Source organism: Microtus oregoni, unplaced genomic scaffold (assembly GCF_018167655.1).
Source record: "Microtus oregoni isolate MIOR12 unplaced genomic scaffold, Mior012 000060F_007, whole genome shotgun sequence".
Lineage (NCBI taxonomy): Eukaryota > Metazoa > Chordata > Mammalia > Rodentia > Cricetidae > Microtus > Microtus oregoni.
In genome coordinates this window covers 90581-109038 of record NW_024543842.1, presented here as the reverse complement: position 1 = coordinate 109038, position 18458 = coordinate 90581, and the positions used below count along the sequence as shown (strand labels likewise).

Sequence of the window (18458 nt, the reverse complement as noted above, 5' to 3'; positions counted from 1 at the left end):
TCAGACATTCGTTAGAAGCTCCATCGTGGGGGCATTTGAACCTTTGTTAATTAAGTCAATTGAGGGGAAGAGGGAATGAATGCTTGGTTGGTTTTTTTTTTTTTCCTTCAGAGAGGACAGACATGTTGACTTTTGCTTCCGGAATAGACTGCTCTGTTTACTGTACAGAAGCACTCACCCTGTCTTCGCGTCTGTCGCAAGTGGGGGTTGGGGGAGGGGGCAAATCCCCAAGTTAATGCATTCTAATGACTCATGCCAGAGCATGCAAGTTGCTCGCCACCCTTCCATAAATTACTACGGCAGCCCATCTGGAGCAGGGGCTGAGCCAGATGGTGAGCGCTTGACAGCGTACTCCGTCTCAGCAGAAGGGGTCAGCTGACTGCAGTTTCCTTTCCGTGTATGGCAAATGACGCCTGGAAGACGGCGTGGGGAGGGTCTCCTATCTTTAGCTTGCTGCTCCCTTTAACTGAGACCCGATCAGCGTCCTTTCTTATTTGTGACTATCTTCATTTGGGGGAAAAGAGCACCACGTCTATTTTTTATCCCTACTTTCAAGAAGGGCTGTTTGTACTACAAACGTGAAAAGCATATCTTTCAGTATTTCAGATGATTTGTTATATATTTTGATACTTTTTCTCCACAACACACACATACACACTTTGAACATGCATAGTAATGAATACATAGAAGGCAAGCAGGAAGTGAGGCTGGAGTTACAGGACTCTTGAGTTCTGGTCAGATGGATGACAGATTCATTGCTGTAAGATCATAGCGACCAACATATGTGTGCCGTATTGGGGATTCATGTAGATTCTACATGAACTCAGACATAGAGATGATATTTTTTCTCTTTGCAAAAGGAGGTTGAAAAATACTACACTCTCCAGCCACAGGGCTGTGGAGTCAGACAGAGCAGACCAGCCAAGAATTTCACTAAACCATCTGCTAGCTTCCTGATTATCCTTCCTCTGCCACAAATCCTCTGGGAGAGAGCAAAGCAAACAAATAGTCAAAGAACAAATCCCACCCACACCGGGGAAGAGTGTAACCGTTTTCCAAACGAGCAAGGCAAAGCAAGCAAGGCTAAGACCCTCAGCCGTGATCAGAGAAACACACTCACACTCCGGTTCAAATAAGGCGATCTGAAAATAAACCCACCCAAAGCCAAGAGAGGTAAAGGGAAAACCACCCCTCAAAATGAAAGAGCAGGAGACCCCGTGACACACAAGCACCCTAGAGAAAAAGTTCTTTGCAACCAGTGGCTGTGGAGAGAGGGATAAGCCCCCTCATAGGTTCTCCAGTCCCAACTGGGCATCCCTAAATACATGTACATATATGTACAACACTGAATGGAGTCAGTAGGCTGTTTGTATGAGTGTCTGTCTGTCCCTGTGTGTATATGTCTATATACATGTAACAGTGATTATAGAAGAATAGGTCATGAACTTGATAGGCAGTGGTGGGGTATAAGGAAGGAGCTGGGAGGGAGTAGGAAGACTTGTGTGGGTGGAGATGACATAGATACAGTACTCATGAAAGAAATTCTCAAAAAAAGTTAAATAAAAGGAAACTCCCAAACAAAATATTCAGAAATAAAACAAAATGGGATTCAAAAAGAATTGATCAGAAACCCCAGAAATGGGAGTAACAGTTACTACTACTAAAAAAAAAAAAAAAATCAATGACTGGAAACAAAGGGGGAAACTAACAAAGGAGAAAGGCGGCCGGAGGGATCACCGAGAACACAATACAGAGCATCAGAGGCGTGGGAGAGGCGAGGGCAGACCTACAGACAGACTGATAGACCCTGGCGGACCGCCAACAGGAGCCGGAGAGAGGGAACAAGAATGATATGAAAGCCACATTCAAAAGGATGATTGTCGAAATTGATTATAACTTAGGATGACAAAGCAAGAGATAATTGGATAAATACAGATATTTGGGATCATTTGAAAAATACCAAGCTGCACTCTGATGTACTTCTTTCCAGTAAGCTTTCGTTTTGTATTTCCCCACCAATACAGTGAGTGTTGCACTGTGCATGAAACCCGAGGCTTGACTTTACCTGTTTACGGGACTCTATCATTACACAATCTTCCCCGCATTCATTCTTATATGGTTGAGATTGTGCTGTTACATGCTTGCCCTGATACTGGCCAACTGTTTTCCTACTCAAGGGAAATACTGGGGTTATCTTTGGGTTGGCATTATTCTTGCCAGCACTGCGCTGAACATCTCATTTCTTAGTGTGTTTTTTTAATTTTATTTATTTATTTATTAAAGATTTCTGTCTTCTCCCCGCCACCGCCTCCCATTTCCCTTGCTCTTAAATTGGGAAGATCAACACAGTAAAAATGGCAATTCTACCAAAAGCAATCTATAGATTCAATGCAATCCCCATTAAAATCCCATCAAAATTCTTCACAGATCTGGAGAAGACAATAATCAACTTTATATGGAAAAACAAAAAACCCAGGATAGCCAAAACAATCTTATACAATAAAGGATCGTCTGGAGGCATTACCATCCCTGACTTCAAACTCTATTACAGAGCTACAGTATTGAAAACAGCTTGGTATTGGCATAAAAACAGAGAAGTCGACCAATGGAATCGAATAGAAGATCCTGACTTTAATTCTTTAGTGTGTTTACTCATAATCCCTTCTCTACCTTTTCTTCCGGAACCCCCTAAGCTAAGAGAGCTCCTCAACCAAGCTGAGCAGAATTCCCGACCTCAATTCAGCCTTTCCTCTGTTGTCTCTGCTCTTCCCAAGCCTCTTACCCACTGGGATTCAGGCAACTTCACGTCACATCATAAGAAAGTAAATTTGCATTAGAGTGACTAACATAGATATTTGATTAAGAAATAAATTGATAGATACTCCTTTAATGCAGTCTAAGCTTTGTAATATACTCCGTATTAAGAGTTTCATAATGAACAAAAAAAGCCATCCACCTTACCAGTGTTTGCTGAGTGTTAGCAGGGTTGAGACTGCAAAGGTACTACTCAGTCCGCATCTGAAACAAGCAGCTGATTTCAGACACGAGGGTATCTGAAGAGCAGCGAAGTTCAAACTGACCTAAGAACTCAACTGTGGATTTCCCGGATTTTAGTGTCTGACTTTTACCGCCTAACTGTGCCATCCAACTCCATTAAAACCAGCTCCCTTGTTGATGCTGTCTTTTTTGTTTGGTTGGGTTTTTTTTGTTTTTGTTTTTTGAGACAGGGTTTCTCTGTGCAGCCCTGGTTGTCCTGGCACTTGTTCTTTAGGTCAGGCTGCCTTCGAACTCAGAAAGATCCACCTGCTTCTGCCTCCTGAGTGCTGGGATTAAAGGTGTGCCACCACATCCAGCCCCCAACAAGTTATTTTTAAATTCTGAAGTGTTTGGTGGAACTGTTACAGGATGCAACCACAAACGAATCTCTTAGGCACCAGAAAGTGGCTCCTATTTTCTTGGGGAGCTGGCATGTCGTTTGTTTTCCCATTTAAGGTTAAACAAATATTTTTTTACAACGATGCAGCTTTTCTCTGATGTCATACCTGCTCCAGATAGCTCAAGCTCCCTACTGTGTCAGTGTCAAGAGAGGAAGCTGAGAGCCTTCCCAGGTGGGTTGTCAGCCTGCGACTAGGTGACCAGACACACGAGAGGACTAAGGAGAGATGGGGTGCAGGAAGGTGAGGAGGGAACGAGAACTGCAAAGGGGTACACAGTACTGTGCCGTGGATGTGCCATAGCTGTGCCATGATGTGCCCTGGCTGTGCCATGATGTGCCCTGGCTGTGCCCTGGCTGTGCCATGATGTGCCCTGGCTGTGCCGTGGCTGTGCCCTGGCTGTGCCCTGGCTGTGCCCTGGCTGTGCCGTGGCTGTGCCCTGGCTGTGCCGTGGCTGTGCCCTGGCTGTGCCCTGGCTGTGCCCTGGCTGTGCCATGATGTGCCCTGGCTGTGCCGTGGCTGTGCCCTGGCTGTGCCCTGGCTGTGCCGTGGCTGTGCCCTGGCTGTGCCATGATGTGCCCTGGCTGTGCCATGGCTGTGCCATGATGTGCCCTGGCTGTGCCCTGGCTGTGCCATGGCTGTGCCCTGGCTGTGCCCTGGCTGTGCCCTGGCTGTGCCATGATGTGCCCTGGCTGTGCCATGATGTGCCCTGGCTGTGCCCTGGCTGTGCCATGATGTGCCCTGGCTGTGCCGTGGCTGTGCCCTGGCTGTGCCCTGGCTGTGCCGTGGCTGTGCCCTGGCTGTGCCCTGGCTGTGCCCTGGCTGTGCCCTGGCTGTGCCATGATGTGCCCTGGCTGTGCCCTGGCTGTGCCCTGGCTGTACCATGGCTGTGCGGGGCTGTGCCGGGGCCGTGCCCTGGCTGTGCCATGGCTGTGCCGTGGATGTGCCGTGGCTGTGCTGTAGCTGTGCAGTGCCTGTGCTGTAACTGTGCCGTGGCTGTATAGCTATGCCATAGCTATGCCGTGGCTGTGCCATAGCTATGCCGTGGCTGTGCTGTGGCTGTGCCGTAGCTTTATCAAAGCTATGCCATAGCTGACCGTTCTGGTCATCTTGGCCTGAAGATAAACTCTTCCCATGGTTCCTTCTTTTGGACTCCTTCACTCAGCCTGCCCTGATCTCTGTTCAAAATTATGTCTGCCTTCTCTGAAGCACTGTGTACAATGGCCTCTGTCCCCAGGGGTCCCGTTTTGGTAACGCACATATACTTCATGTGTGTCTTCTTGACTGGATGCCAATAGGTTTTTGCAGTTCTGTGACAGGTTGATGTGTCTCTGTCGAGCCTTGAGGTCATGGCCATTTTCCATACATTCAATCAGTTAAAAAAAAAAAACAAAGAAAACTACAGGGAAAGTGAAGCCTGATTGAAGAGGGGGGGGGAGGGAGGGAGAGAGAGAGAGAGAGAGAGAGGAAATTCCTCTTGAACATACTGGAACAAAAGAAAGTCCATGACATGAAGTCACCCGCTTCCTCACCACCAATGCAAGTTGAGCTGAAAGAGGAGAAGAACCAATAGCTAGCCATCTAACAGAACAACTCAGACAAGCAACCCAGCCCTCCACCTCCTACAGCTATAGCAAGCTGTTGAACATCTCTGTGCCCAGGTTTTATTCTGCAAAATGGGGGCAATGATAGATCAGTGTACACCCTAGAGGGTGATCCCTAAGTCCATCAAGAGCTATGTAAAGGAGAGTGTTTCCTCCGATTCCTAAGGAGCCTGTAATATAGCTCCACTCCAGCCATGTTTCCTGCTCTCCTCCCCCTCTGGCCCACCTCTCCTCCAGCCACACTGTCCTCTCCTGTTCAGCACTGTGTTTTTTGTAGGGTCCATTTAGCTCCCCGGGAATGCATGGGAGCTCTTCTTAGTCAGTCCTCCCTTGACCCCAGAGCCTGAAAGAGTTCCAGCCACACAGCCTTTCTCTACCATATCCCACACAGTAGCTCCTGCTCCAAAGGACAGCTCACTTGCAGATTGATTTCTTGGTTGGCTCTCCCCACCAGAATGCAAACAGCATGGGGCCAGACATGACATTAGATGCTTGGGATCTCCTGCTTAACAAAACATTGAGCATGATTTTGGAATGGACAAATGAAGAAAAGGCCCGAGTTCTGTCCACAGTTCATTAACATCTGTAGCACCAACCAAGATAGCGCTAGCCAGTGTAAACAAAAACTGTGGGGAGGATAAGCATAATCTTGATTAACGCTTAGTTTCCCCCCCCCCACTCTGAGAAATATGAAGAATGAAAATTTATGTGAAGAATTTATATGAAGGAAGTCATATGCATTGGATTGAAGCAGATAATAAAGTTACACAGAAGCAAAATATTCAGCTAAGATGAAACTAATATGTTTAGCCATGATAAGATAGAATGAAAAGTGGTACCCTCCTTCATGCAGGGCTAGAAACGGAGCTAATAGATGCTTGCAGCATACAGCTCCTAAATGGAATTTTAACAAGCAAGAAAGGCAAATGAATATTTCACAAGGTAGCCTGGTTCCTGCTGTGCGTTTCATGTCTTGAGCTCTGAAGTTGGAGCCGTGCTTGGAAAAAGAGATGGCGATCGTTGCTTTTACTCATCATTGCCACTTAGATTTCAGACCTGGCACTTCCAACCACTGCAGCATCCTGTGCCTTAATACCAAACAGTGTGTGGTAGCAGGCCACCTTTGGTTAAGAATGATGCCAAGCAAAACCCAGAAAGAGAAAAGGGGCCCAGAAGTCAAGGCTTTCAGCCTGACTGTGATTCTCAAACTGGTTACTATCACACTCTATTGAGGGAAACTTATTGTATCATAATCGCATGCAAAGGAATGCATGAAAATATCATAATACAAGGTCCCTTGCTCATGTGACAGATGCTACCATCTGGAAAGATAAAAAGCTACTCAATGATCAGAATTATCGTTAGGTTGTAGATCAGATTTAAAAGAAGCAAGGAAATATAGGCATTACTATGATTTATTCTGTGAGGTGGCTTGAAGTTCAAGCCTATTTGATGCCAGGATAGAAAAACAGTGTGACTCTGTCCCCCATCCCTTATAGAAGAGTAATGACAAACATCTCAATTCACCCCGCACACTTAATTTCAAATAAACATTGACAGGACCAAAAGAAACTCAGCACAAATGGCTCACAGAGGTGTCCCTTAGCACATCAAGGCACATGTTGGCCTCCGGGCTCACAGGGTACCTGAGGCTCCTCAGCTCCTCTCACCCCACCCCTGCCCTAAACCTCTCCAGCTCAGGGCTTCCCTTCACCCAGCCTCTGATTCCTGTATCACCTATCATTTCAGCCGCGGGCTCTCTTGCTCCTCCCTCCCTCTTCTTTGCTTCCTCTCTCTTCCTCTCTCGCTCTCCTATCTCTCCCTCTCATGGCCCAGTCCAGTTTGCTGATCATGTTTAGTTTGCTGCTTCTCTCCTTGCTCTGGACTCTTCCGGATGCCGCTGGCTGTGCTCTTCCTCATGTCTACAATAAAAACTTTCTCCTCAACCATGCTTGGAGTTGTCATGGTCTCATTTCATTCAAATGTAAGTTTCCGAGTTTGGGTTTTTTTTTCTATTATTAACAGTAAAAATATTAACTAATAGAGACTTTTAAAGCCCTACCTGCTAATAATCCAATTCTAAATTCCACCTTTGTTATCGGAATAGAAATACTTAACTCCTCTAATTCACCCATAGCCTTCCTGTTTAATCAAAATGAGTACCACTATTTGGAATGTCTCACCCTGCTGTGATCATTTGACACAATCGCGTGGTTCTTCGTATAGATTTTTAACCCTAAAGTAATTAGGTATTGGGTGTTTTCTATGTGCAAGGAGTGGTGTTGCATTATTTAATCACAAATATTAAATGAGAATTTCAATTTGATGGAGGAGGACAGAGAACCAGATTTAGGATTAAAAGTCACAGCACTATTCTGGAACTCTCAGTGCACACAGTCAAACTCCTTGGATGTGGAATCAAATGTCGTCCGATCAATGACATTTTGGGATGTCTGCTAACAGGAACCTTGGTGTTTTGTGACCTGGCGGCACAGCTGGCATCTCACAGTCTAGGAACCACTGTGGACAGTCCATATAGACACTTAGAGAAGTCAAATGGCTCTTTGCTGTCCTGGCTGCCACGCTAAACTCTACCTTCACTGCAGCTAGCTGTGGCAGGAAAGTTCCTTCTTGGAAAACTTCTCTTTAGCGTTTGGAGATGGATCAGATGAAGAAACAGGAACAAGTTCCAGATAGAATATATGGGATTGGGGTCAGCAGCCACGCTGTCCTCTGACTTGCAAGGGAAATTCTAATATGTTTGTAATTTTTTTCTTAATGGATTTCTACTTTGCATCAACTTTCTGAATCAAAAATAATTTGCCAAGAAACAATTTCCCTTTTCTTTCAGTTCCCCCCACCACATGGAAGTGGCATTGATTTGTACAATTATGAAATCTTGGGGCAAGCAGTACCTTGATACTATTATAAAGCAAACTGATACTTCTGAGATGCTGACAGACACATACTCTAATTTTTTAAAATCTAATTGCTTAGTTATTAATTTAATTTTCTTGCAACAGTTCTAATTAGTGTTTTATTTTATTTTATTTTTTTCCATTAAGAGCCAAATTGCCTCTTGAAAAGACAAAATGATAGACTCCTCTTTGGAAAATGGGGTGAGTATAAAAATCATGACAAGAAAGAACATAGAGACAAAAGAATTGGACTAGATGAACAAAGAAATATGCAAGCTTACAAAAACATGACCCAAAACAGAAGGGGGAGAAGAAGGGAGAGGAGTGGGGGAGAAAGAGAAAATAAAAGCACTTCAATCGAAACTCTCGCTATCAAAATCAAAGCATTTCACATAGAGCAAACAGGACACAGTTTACCAGTAAAAACTTGTGACCACATTTCTGTCTCTACGAGTAGAGCCTGAAGCTGAACCAAAAAACTCAGTTTCTGGGTAAGACACAGGAATTAAACTTCTCACTGGGCCTTAAGTGGCTGAGAGAAGACAAATGTGTGACCGGGAGAAGGGAAGCCAAAACAAAAGGCTTGCGATGGCACCAGCTAAATAAGAGAAGCCAGCATCTAGGATTTGTGAGCCCGAGTACCTGGTAGGAAGCAGCAACCTAAACCAGAACTCCAGGGATCAGAGAGTGGGTGGGGGCTTTGGCTGCATCCTCATTTGCACACACATGGGGACTCTCCCTTTGGCCAGAGAGAACAACACAGTCAGACTGACCAGGAGAATGACACTGGCCAGGGCTGTGAGATCCAGTGATAATAACAGGCCTCACCACGTACACCAGTCATCGTACGACTGCCCCAGTCCAACATCTAAGTGTCTTGTATCTTATAGACAGACAGTCGTCTGCCTGGCTCAAGACATTTGGAAGGAACAGGCATGGATCAGGAGGGGAAAGGGAGGGAGCAGCTGCAGTAGGCACATGGGTCCACGCTGGGTATGCCCGGGCCCTCTAGTCTAACAGAAAACAGTTTCACCTGGCATCTGGCTCAACACCCAAGTCGAGAGCCGCAGCAGCTAGAGTTGTTGGTAGTTGTTCCACAGAGGAGAAGCCTTTGCCCTTGTTGTGGCCTTCGGTTTCTGGCTCTTTCTGGGAGACCTTGGATTATTTCTAATCTCAGTTTTGCATGGTCCCATAGGAACCATCTAAGTACCCGAATCAAATGTCTCTGTCCACTTCAGATCGTCTTCTGGGAAGAAAATTCCCTATACCTAGACATCCACGGTCATACTTTAAAACACACCTAAGAGAGTGAAATGGGGCTCAAGGGAAATGAAACCATGTTTACCACCTTCTACCTACTTCATTCCTCAAACTGTATTTTTTTTTTTTTGAGTTTCAAGGAAATTATAGAAAACTACAGCAAATGAGAACCTGGATTTAACCTTCTTGGACAGATCTATTTCCTCTCTTTCTGTTAAGCGTAAGTGCTGCTGATTAAACGTAGATGCAATCTTCCTGGCTGATACTTGCTCCAGGAAAGGCCGTCATCTCCCTGTCTTCAAGTCCCCCCACTTCCCACACACTCTCTCTCTCTTTCCCACTGCCCCCCTTTCTCCTTCATGCCCAACCAATTCTCAGCCCAGCCTGGTGCGCCCGCTAAGCATGCTCGCGGAAGTCAATGATCCTGGCACCTTGCCCAAGAGCACGGAAACCGGAGCCTGGGCACTTGGATTCCAAAGCTCCCTCTGTCACAAACTGGCTCTGCCATCCCGTTTGCCAGTCACTTAAGCCCTCTGATTCATAGTTCCCGTGTCTGTGGAAGGAAAGCATTCTTAGTATGTGTTTCATGGAGTCACTGTGTGGATTAGTGAGAGAATGTCCCCAAAGCCCTTGGCACAGTGCCAGGCACATAGCAGGCTCTCACTAAATGTGAGCTTTGGTTATTAATAGTTACCTTTTATTTGGGGCTTTGTTCAGTGAAATAGTGAAGTTAAAAGGAAATGAGAATTCTGGTAGATTTTTTGTTGTTATTGTCTGTTTGTTTTTTTGTTTTGTTTTGTTTTCTGGAAAGAGAAAATAGAGAAGGCCACGAACTGAGGGAGGGAGAAGCTGAAGGAGAGGGGAGAGACTGGGGAGGGAGGAGAAGCTGAAGGAAGAAGGAAGAGACTGGGGGAGGGAGGAGAAGCTGAGGGAGGAAGGAAGAGACTGGGGGAGGGAGGAGAAGCTGAGGGAGGAAGGAGAAGCATGGAGAAGGCAGGATGTGGAAAACCTGCAGAGCAAAGCTCCTCTCTGGTGCCTTGCTTCTCCCTCTTCTCATACACGCACAGACACAAAGCTTCAGCATCTTTAAGTCCTCATGCTCTGACCCCTGGCTTCACTTCAGGGGGAGCAACGCTGTGCTCAGAATCACCGTAGGCAGAATTCAATAGAACCTTTTAAGCCACATCATAATGCGGCCAAACATCAGAAGGGGGGGGGGGGGTAAAAAAACTGAAACACAGAAAAACCTTGTGCAACTTATTTTCCTACCAGGTTGTGGAAACTGAAAAAGCTCGTTAGGCTGGGGGATAAAGCAGACTTTCCTCACCTGCAGGAGTCGGCTTGGCTGATTAAGGCCCCTCCCTTCTGCAGAGCAGCGGCGGTGGAGTCTTTAATTTCTCTGTGTAATTCCTCATGCCTCGCTGCCAAGACAGGCAGGCTTAAACCCTCTGATTTAAGGAGCTTAAGGTAAGCTTCGACTTCTCCAAGTACATCAAATGCCTGCCAAAGAAAACATACTTTCATTTTCTGCTTTTCTAGTTTAAAACTCGGCATCAGTGTGCACACGGAACGCTGGCGATTAAAGCAGGCCATTGAACTTAGTAGTTTGAGCGTAGCAACAAAAAATATCTCAGTTCTGGGGAACAGCTGTGCAGTCCCCGCCTAGGGAAACGTACAGTTTAGTTCAACATAAATAAATATCCACACCATAAAAGTACCAAGATAGCTTATACCGAGAAGACACCTGCACGACGCAGGTAGACACGGTTGAAATTCAGAGTCAGACGGATATTTTGCATATTTTACACACATAATGGATGAGCTATTAAAAATGTGTATCCTTTCATGGCCTGAATATCTCAGCAGTGGAGTTGGGATGGATGGAGCACGTGCCCCCGCATTCAGCTTACTGTCTTAGGGAAGTAACGCAAATGGCCAAATTCAAACTGGACAGAACTGGAATCTACAGAAATCTCTCAAATGCTCTTTTATGTTGAGATTCTCTCCTCCCTCCAACGTCCTCATGTCTTCCAGGTTTGCCATCTCTAGTCACTTAAGCCTTGTAGAGAAACCTTGCTATCCAAGGATTCTTTCTTACTTGACCATGTTTCTCTTGAGGTTGGAAACAAAGCAAAATGCAGAAATACGCTGACATTAGTAAAGATGTTGCATGACTTTTTAGGTCTTTCTATGGCTCACTGAAGCATCACTGAGGAACGAGCACTGTTTCTGGGATCTCACTTTTAATTTTAAATGTGGGGTTTCTTATTTAGAATAAAAATGGAGCTTCTTGTCAATTGAGGGTAAGATTTAAAACCAATGCCTAAAGCAAATTTCTGGCATAGCTAAAATTATCTTGAATTCCCTTAAAGCTCACTTAAAGTTTAAGATTGGTGAATTGTTGCATGTTATATTTATACTTTGCACTGACAAACTCCAAGCTCCTTTTTAAAAGAAAAAAAGTCTTAGTGTCCTTCTAAGACTAGAGGAGGATTGGAGAATGGAGAATTCAAGGTATCTTTTCTTGGTTACAAATCTAACTCCATTCTGGTTGAATAATGAGCCATGCCATGTTTGTTGTTGGTTGAAAATTAAAGAGTAACAAAGAAAGTAACTAAGAATGAGGGCGAGTGTTTAGAAAGTACTCACACATGTTTAGCTACTAGTCTAGATCTTGGTCACTCAAGCACATCTTTAAAATGTCTCCTAGAAGGGCACATTCACCTGTCACCTGCCTTTCATCTTAGGGAGATTTCTACACCAGGCCTTGACCATGGCCTCATTTTCATAGGGGTTAGAAGCTGAAACTGCGAGGCTATTATAGATACATGTGTAATGTCACTGTTCCCTAGTCTTGATGCTATAATAAAGGCATGACATCCCAAAATAATGAAGATAAATTGAAGGGCCAAACATACACAAGAAGTAGGAGTTATATAGGCAAAGATATGATATATATTATATAAACATAATATTTAAATATTCAAACATAATTACATATACTATATAACATTATATATAATATAGTAAGAGTCATATATGGGCAAAGGCAACTCATGAACTTGGAAACAAGTGAGCCAAATTTTCTCCCATATTCTTTTCTCAAACAGATCAAATAATAGGGATACACTTTATGATTTTCTCTGCATAATAAAGCAAGTAATAAAATGATGACAATATAAAGGGATGGCAGGCTTCCTTCTTTCATTAGCTTATCACAAACCCGTGCAGAACACCCGTGAGTGAGGTGAGAGGGATCTCATAGTGGAGTTCATTAGGGTTTGAGTTCGCTTTTTGTTCTCCTAGTAAAACACCAAGACCAAAAGCAAACTCGGGAGGAAAGGGTTTACAGCATCTTAGAGATTCAAGTCCATCATTGACAGAAGCCAGAACAGGCGCTCAAGGCAGGGACAGAATCAGAGACCATGGAAGAGCATAGCTATTGGCTTTCCTTGTTATACAACCCAGGGTCACCTGCCCATGGACAGAACTGCCCACAGTGGCCTTGGCCCTCCACAACAACCGTTATCCGAGAAAATGTCCCACAGACACGCGTGCAGGCTGCTCTGACGGAGGCGATTCTTCCACGCAGGCTCTCTCTTTCCAGATGTCTCTAACTGTGTCAAGTTGATAAAAAACCAACCAGCGCACTTTGTTTTAAGCATCACTGGGGGATAGTTGGATAGTTCTGTAGACACAAACAGAAGAACTAAACCTTTGGGCTTTCAAAGAATTCCTCCTTCAAAAGTATACTCTCTGTGATTAGAATTCGATGAGGAATCCATGTGCCACTTCCAGAAATGACCTAAGCACCACCGCTCTCATCCCACTCATCCCAGTCTAGAAGAGATTCCTTTGCTATGTGCCCTATCCGTAGGGAACTTGATATCCTGGATCTCTTTACTGCAATCACAGCACAGAGGTCTGCCCGGCAGTGAGAACACTGTGAGCCTCACACAGACAACTGGAATTCAAGTGTCCTCTCCCTTCTCTTTTCTTTCCACAGCCCCCTGCTTCTTCAAGCCTTATATGTCCAGGGTTAATCAAGATTTTATGACTAGACAGGGAGGAAAAGATAAAAGCGCAAGGGCCGTTATTTTCTCCTGCTGGATCCTAGCTCATCTGAACCATCTCGGTCCCCCACATTCAGAGGAGACAGGTCAGCTCCTTGGAGCCCTAATTTGGGAAAAATGAAGGAACTGCTTGGCTTTTGTTCTTAAAGGGGCCAATAGAAAAAAACCTTTCCTGTTCCTTTTGTTAAGAGCAGATCCAGGGTCAATCAACCGCACCAAATCAAACATAGATGGTATCAGAGAATGGCGTGTTTTATTTGTTTAAAAAGACTCATGAGTCATCCAGCATAATTCTGCTTCCATGCTGGTTCACAAAGATGCTGGATAAATAACAGTGCCTGATTTTTGACTAATAAATTCGGAAAGAGTCAATATTGGATAACAACAAAATGTCACACCCCGGACAATGACCAAGGACACAAAACTCAACATGGCTTCTGAGCAGGACCTCTGCTCCCACCTCCTTTGGAGGGTCAGGAACCCTCTGGATTGCTTAAAAAAGGACACAGGTCTTCCCTTTCTGATCTTAAGCATCACCAAAGACAACTGCTGGTGGCTAAGGCTGGACAACCGATTCGTCGTTCAGGACGCGGCTGAAGGCGCTCCAGCTTGCAAAGCTATGAAGACCAGGAGCTGGAGGAGGATGAATTTCAGGTTCTTCTTTCCCATGTCTCCCACTACCCCATCCGTTCCTTGTTTCTCAAAATTATTTTGCTGCCCCACTCCACCTCTTCCAGTCACAGGGTAGATGAGTGCTCCTAAAAAGCTGTGTTTAAGCCATCTGTTGCTCGGAAGGTTTTCCTCACAAGTTAAAAAATGCTGGAAAAGCAGCTTTGGCTTGATTGCAGGCATCAGCAGCGTTTTATCAATAAGGGAATGGAGGAAGTGTACATACTAACACCTCAGTCTTCCCGAGGCAAATTCACCTCACAAAGGAAATGAGACTCACGAAGCAGAACTTTAGGCTTCTCAGGTCTGTTCATCATTTTTTTCTTTTATCTTAACTGACTTAAGAGATTTTTAAGATGATCTTTGTACTATTAATATGGAAAATCATGTATGAATCATTTCTGCTTTCATCCCCTGAAGGAATATCCAGTGACATCTGTGAACCGTAGGCTCAACTGTGTGCTGAGGATAAGACTGACCACATTAGGGGGCCAAAGCAATATGAAACACTTATGGATTGGGAGAACAGTGGCTGGCTCTCAGCAAGCCCTTAGCCATGCGGTGCACTAACTTATTTAGGTGGCCTGGTGATCCTGTAAGGACACAGAATCAGGATTTCTATTTTACAAATAAAGATGTCAGGTGCAGGGGGACGGTAAGTACATGTCCAGGCCATGCGGTTAAAAAACGTGTCAGGACAGAATCATGCCCAGCCTGACTCCAAAACCCAGGATATCACTGTCTCAGTCATGCTAACAAAGATTTCTCAATTTCTCCTTGAGGCCCTCCAGTCGACTTTATATTCCAGCTATACCCTTAAAAGCCTATACGATTTATTACCAACCCTAAAAAATTATGGAAAGATATTCCCTGAAGTAAATGGAGATCGTCAGACTTATTTTTGAAGCAAAAACTCAAGTTCAAAAACTGGACCCATGTACCAGAGAACCAGCTGTTAATTCATGCAACATAAACATTTTCAACACTAGGTGGCATACCAAGATGATTAAGAGGACCTCTCTCTTGAACCGCAGGTTAATAAACAGTGAACGCTGCCTGGAGACTTTGGAGGAGGGATACACGCGGCATTCTCTTTTATGAAACCCCACTCAGCTTCTCAGGCATGGCACAGAAGCTGCACTGGGAATTGGTGCTCCTTGGATTTTGCAGTAAGATTTCCCCTTTCAAACTGAGCTTTTCCCAAATATTTTGGATCAATATAATCTCTCATGAACAACACAAGACAGTTTTCTTTGTTGTATGATCTTTTTCCTGGGTGGGGATGGGAACAAATCAGGTGCTATATTAGGACAGACTAAAGTAGAATTCTCTCAAGGCCTAGCATAGGCGACCAATGAATTAGTTGGGCTACTTATAGAACATGGGCTAGGGGTTACTTATAGGAGCGTGGGTGACCACAGAGAAGCCATGCCAATAGCAACGTTCCTGTACCTTCAGAGAGGGAGTCTTTTCCTTCACTTAACTTGCTGCATGTAATATATCCACTCGCTCCCTTCAGACTATGAGGCTGTGTGCATTTAGAGAAAAAAAATAGACAGGAAGGGACAGGAAGCAGTGGTTAGAACCTCAGGTGAGGGGCTAGTGAGGCTTCTCTCCTCTCCTGTGAGAGAGTATCAATCGCCCTGTCTTGAAGGTGTCTTACAAGCAGCCTCAGCTGCTCTACTGAGGGTGAGAGCTATGCTCAGAGAGGCCTGGTCTCCAACAGAGCAGTAGCCCTGAAGTTAGTATTGTGTTCGCAATGATTCAAACCTTTAACTAGAAGGCCCTATTCTTAGTGTTTGGGTAAATACGAAGTGAGGTAGACATATTTCTTAGTTTAATTAGGCAACGAAAAACAAATCTGCCAAGAAGTGACTATACCCACAAGGCTGAATTTGTTCACTGCCAAAAGAGATACATAATAGTATAGACATACACATGGAAGGACACCCATTGAATACAGTCATGACTTTAGGGTCCACTGACCAGTTTCCTGGAAAGTGCTTACTCATGAGCGGGAGTCAAACTGAACGTCTCCTTTTCTGTTTGCAGCACTGGAGGTCAAACCCAGAACCCTACAGACACCAGGCAAACACTCTACTACTGGGCTATATAACCCCAAATTGAACATCTTGACTATCAGACCTTGAAGCCTGATGTAGGTTTAGGCTCTTGCGATGAAGTATACTAAAAACAGCCCATATTTTCCATCATATATTTAATACTTCTGTACTAATAACTTAGCCATCTTTCTTAAGTATTTGCTGAGGTTTAAACAATCTGTCTGATCTCTGAGCTTTAAAGTACAAGGTTCTGAACTGCACAGTAATTATTCTATCGGGGGCAGAAGGAAGGTAGAGTAAATGAAGATGTCCTCATCAGTTTCTGGGGTGAGATTTGATTTATCATAATCTCTTTTCAAGTTCTCAATTATTTCTTCTGTATTATATAGCAAATGATAAATAATAGCAACAACTAGTAGATAATGCATAACATACATAGTAAACACTATATATTGTCAATCACACACACAAACACACACTCCTGACCATGGTGTCCACACGCCTCCCTGTGCCCCTGGCTACCTCTCCTGTATCTCCCTTAATGCTGATCTTCTACCGTGCTCCTCAGGCAATGACTTAGCCGACATTTCCCACGCTGCCTGACTCTGAATCTCTGTGTGTCACCTTCCCAAGCGCACTCAGTGGTATCTCGACACATTTGCCCTGGCCGGGCTCTGCTCAGGGCTCCCCTCAGTACTGGGCTTAACCCCCATGACTTTGCTACAGTATATCACTCTGTCTTATAAACACCCGTGAGAGTCTAGCACCTGGGACCACATCTACCGCTGGCTTTACTCAAGTAACTATCCAACACAGGTCAATAGTAGAAACGCAACATACTATCAGGGTGAAAGAAGTTTGGTGGGAAGCCACCATTCCAGTTGTTTCTTAGAGAAAAGAATGATTTCTAAAAAGAGGAATCCAAGGGAACGGAGACATGGATTGGTGGTTAAGAGCCTGTGCTCTTAACAGAGCCTCCAGGTGCCCATGTCAAAGACACTTGTAACTCCAGCTAAAAGGTATCTGACTGCCCTTTCTGGCCTCCACAGCATGCAGGCACTTGACAGAACATGAGGCAGAACAGCCAATGAGTTTGTTTGCTGAGATAATAATTCTCATATCAGAAGCAGAATTGGTGTCTGTAGGAAAGAGCTGTCCTTAGGCAGGGTCTTCTTTGTGCCCCCGTGACAGTAGCAGCCAATCTTGCACGTGCAATCTCTAACACCTGTCTCTTGTAAGCAAAGAATAGATGACCTGACCTCTTTAGCAGAACACCTATCTCAGTGTGTGTTCTACAGCTAGCAATCTTCCCATTTGAGGTGATGTCACCCCCAGAGACAAAAGAGTAGGCTTGCTGCTTGCTATAAAACAACAGATTCTCTGAGTTGAGAGTTCCTCTCCACGCTGCTAACTCTGTGGGGGAGACGTGTGTCTGTACCCCTCTCCACGCCGCTAACTCTGCGGGGGAGACGTGGGCCTGTACCCCTCTCCACGCCGCTAACTCTGTGGGGGAGATGTGGGCCTGTACCCCTTTCCACCCGCTAACTCTGCGGGGGAGACATGGGCCTACACCCCTCTCCACGCTGCTAACTCTGTGGGGGAGACGTGTGTCTGTACCCCTCTCCACGCCGCTAACTCTGCGGGGGAGACGTGGGCCTGTACCCCTCTCCACGCCGCTAACTCTGCGGGGGAGACGTGGGCCTGTACCCCTCTCCACGCCGCTAACTCTGCGGGGGAGACGTGGGCCTGTACCCCTCTCCACCCGCTAACTCTGCGGGGGAGACATGGGCCTACACCCCTCTCCACGCCGCTAACTCTGCGGGGGAGACGTGGGCCTGCACCCCTCTTCACGTTGTTAAATTTGTGGGGGAGACGTGGGCCTGTACCCCTCTCCACGCCGCTAACTCTGTGGGGGAGACGTGTGTCTGTACCCCTCTCCACCCGCTAACTCTGCGGGGGAGACATGGGCCTACACCCCTCTTCACGTTGTTAAATTTGTGGGGGAGACGTGGGCCTGTATCCCTCTCCACGCCGCTAACTCTGCGGGGGAGACGTGGGCCTGTACCCCTCTCCACGCCGCTAACTCTGCGGGGGAGACGTGGGCCATGTTGGAACTGAGCCATACTGAGCTCGTTTGCCTGCTGCCACCCAGCTAGTGCGTTGCTGCAGTCCTCATTCGGCGCTGACTCAGAAACCATGTGTCTTCTGCCAGCATCCATGAAAGGACAGCAAGTGAGCCTGAAAGTCAGTGAACCCCAAGAGTCCTTGGTATGTGGAGCATGGTGTCATCTACAAATACAAATGCTCACAGCAAGGAAATCCAGCATCCTCCAGACACATCACAGGGAGTTTTCCAAGGGAAAACATGGTGTTTCTCAGAAAAAAATGATGATGTAAATTAAAAACTACCCCACCTACTACTATACACAGAAATTCT

The 18458-nt window shown here is 45.4% G+C and overlaps 1 protein-coding gene across 2 annotated transcripts in view; it reads right to left on the bottom strand.

The window, feature by feature from the left end:
* LOC121439149 (coiled-coil domain-containing protein 141-like) overlaps positions 1-18458 on the bottom strand; it is a 145434-nt gene that overhangs the window by 55949 nt on the left and 71027 nt on the right. For both annotated transcript variants that reach the window (XM_041639650.1, XM_041639651.1), the window contains exon 8: positions 10544-10716. In XM_041639650.1, the coding sequence (XP_041495584.1) occupies positions 10544-10716 (173 nt within the window). The remainder of the gene's footprint in view (positions 1-10543; positions 10717-18458) is intronic.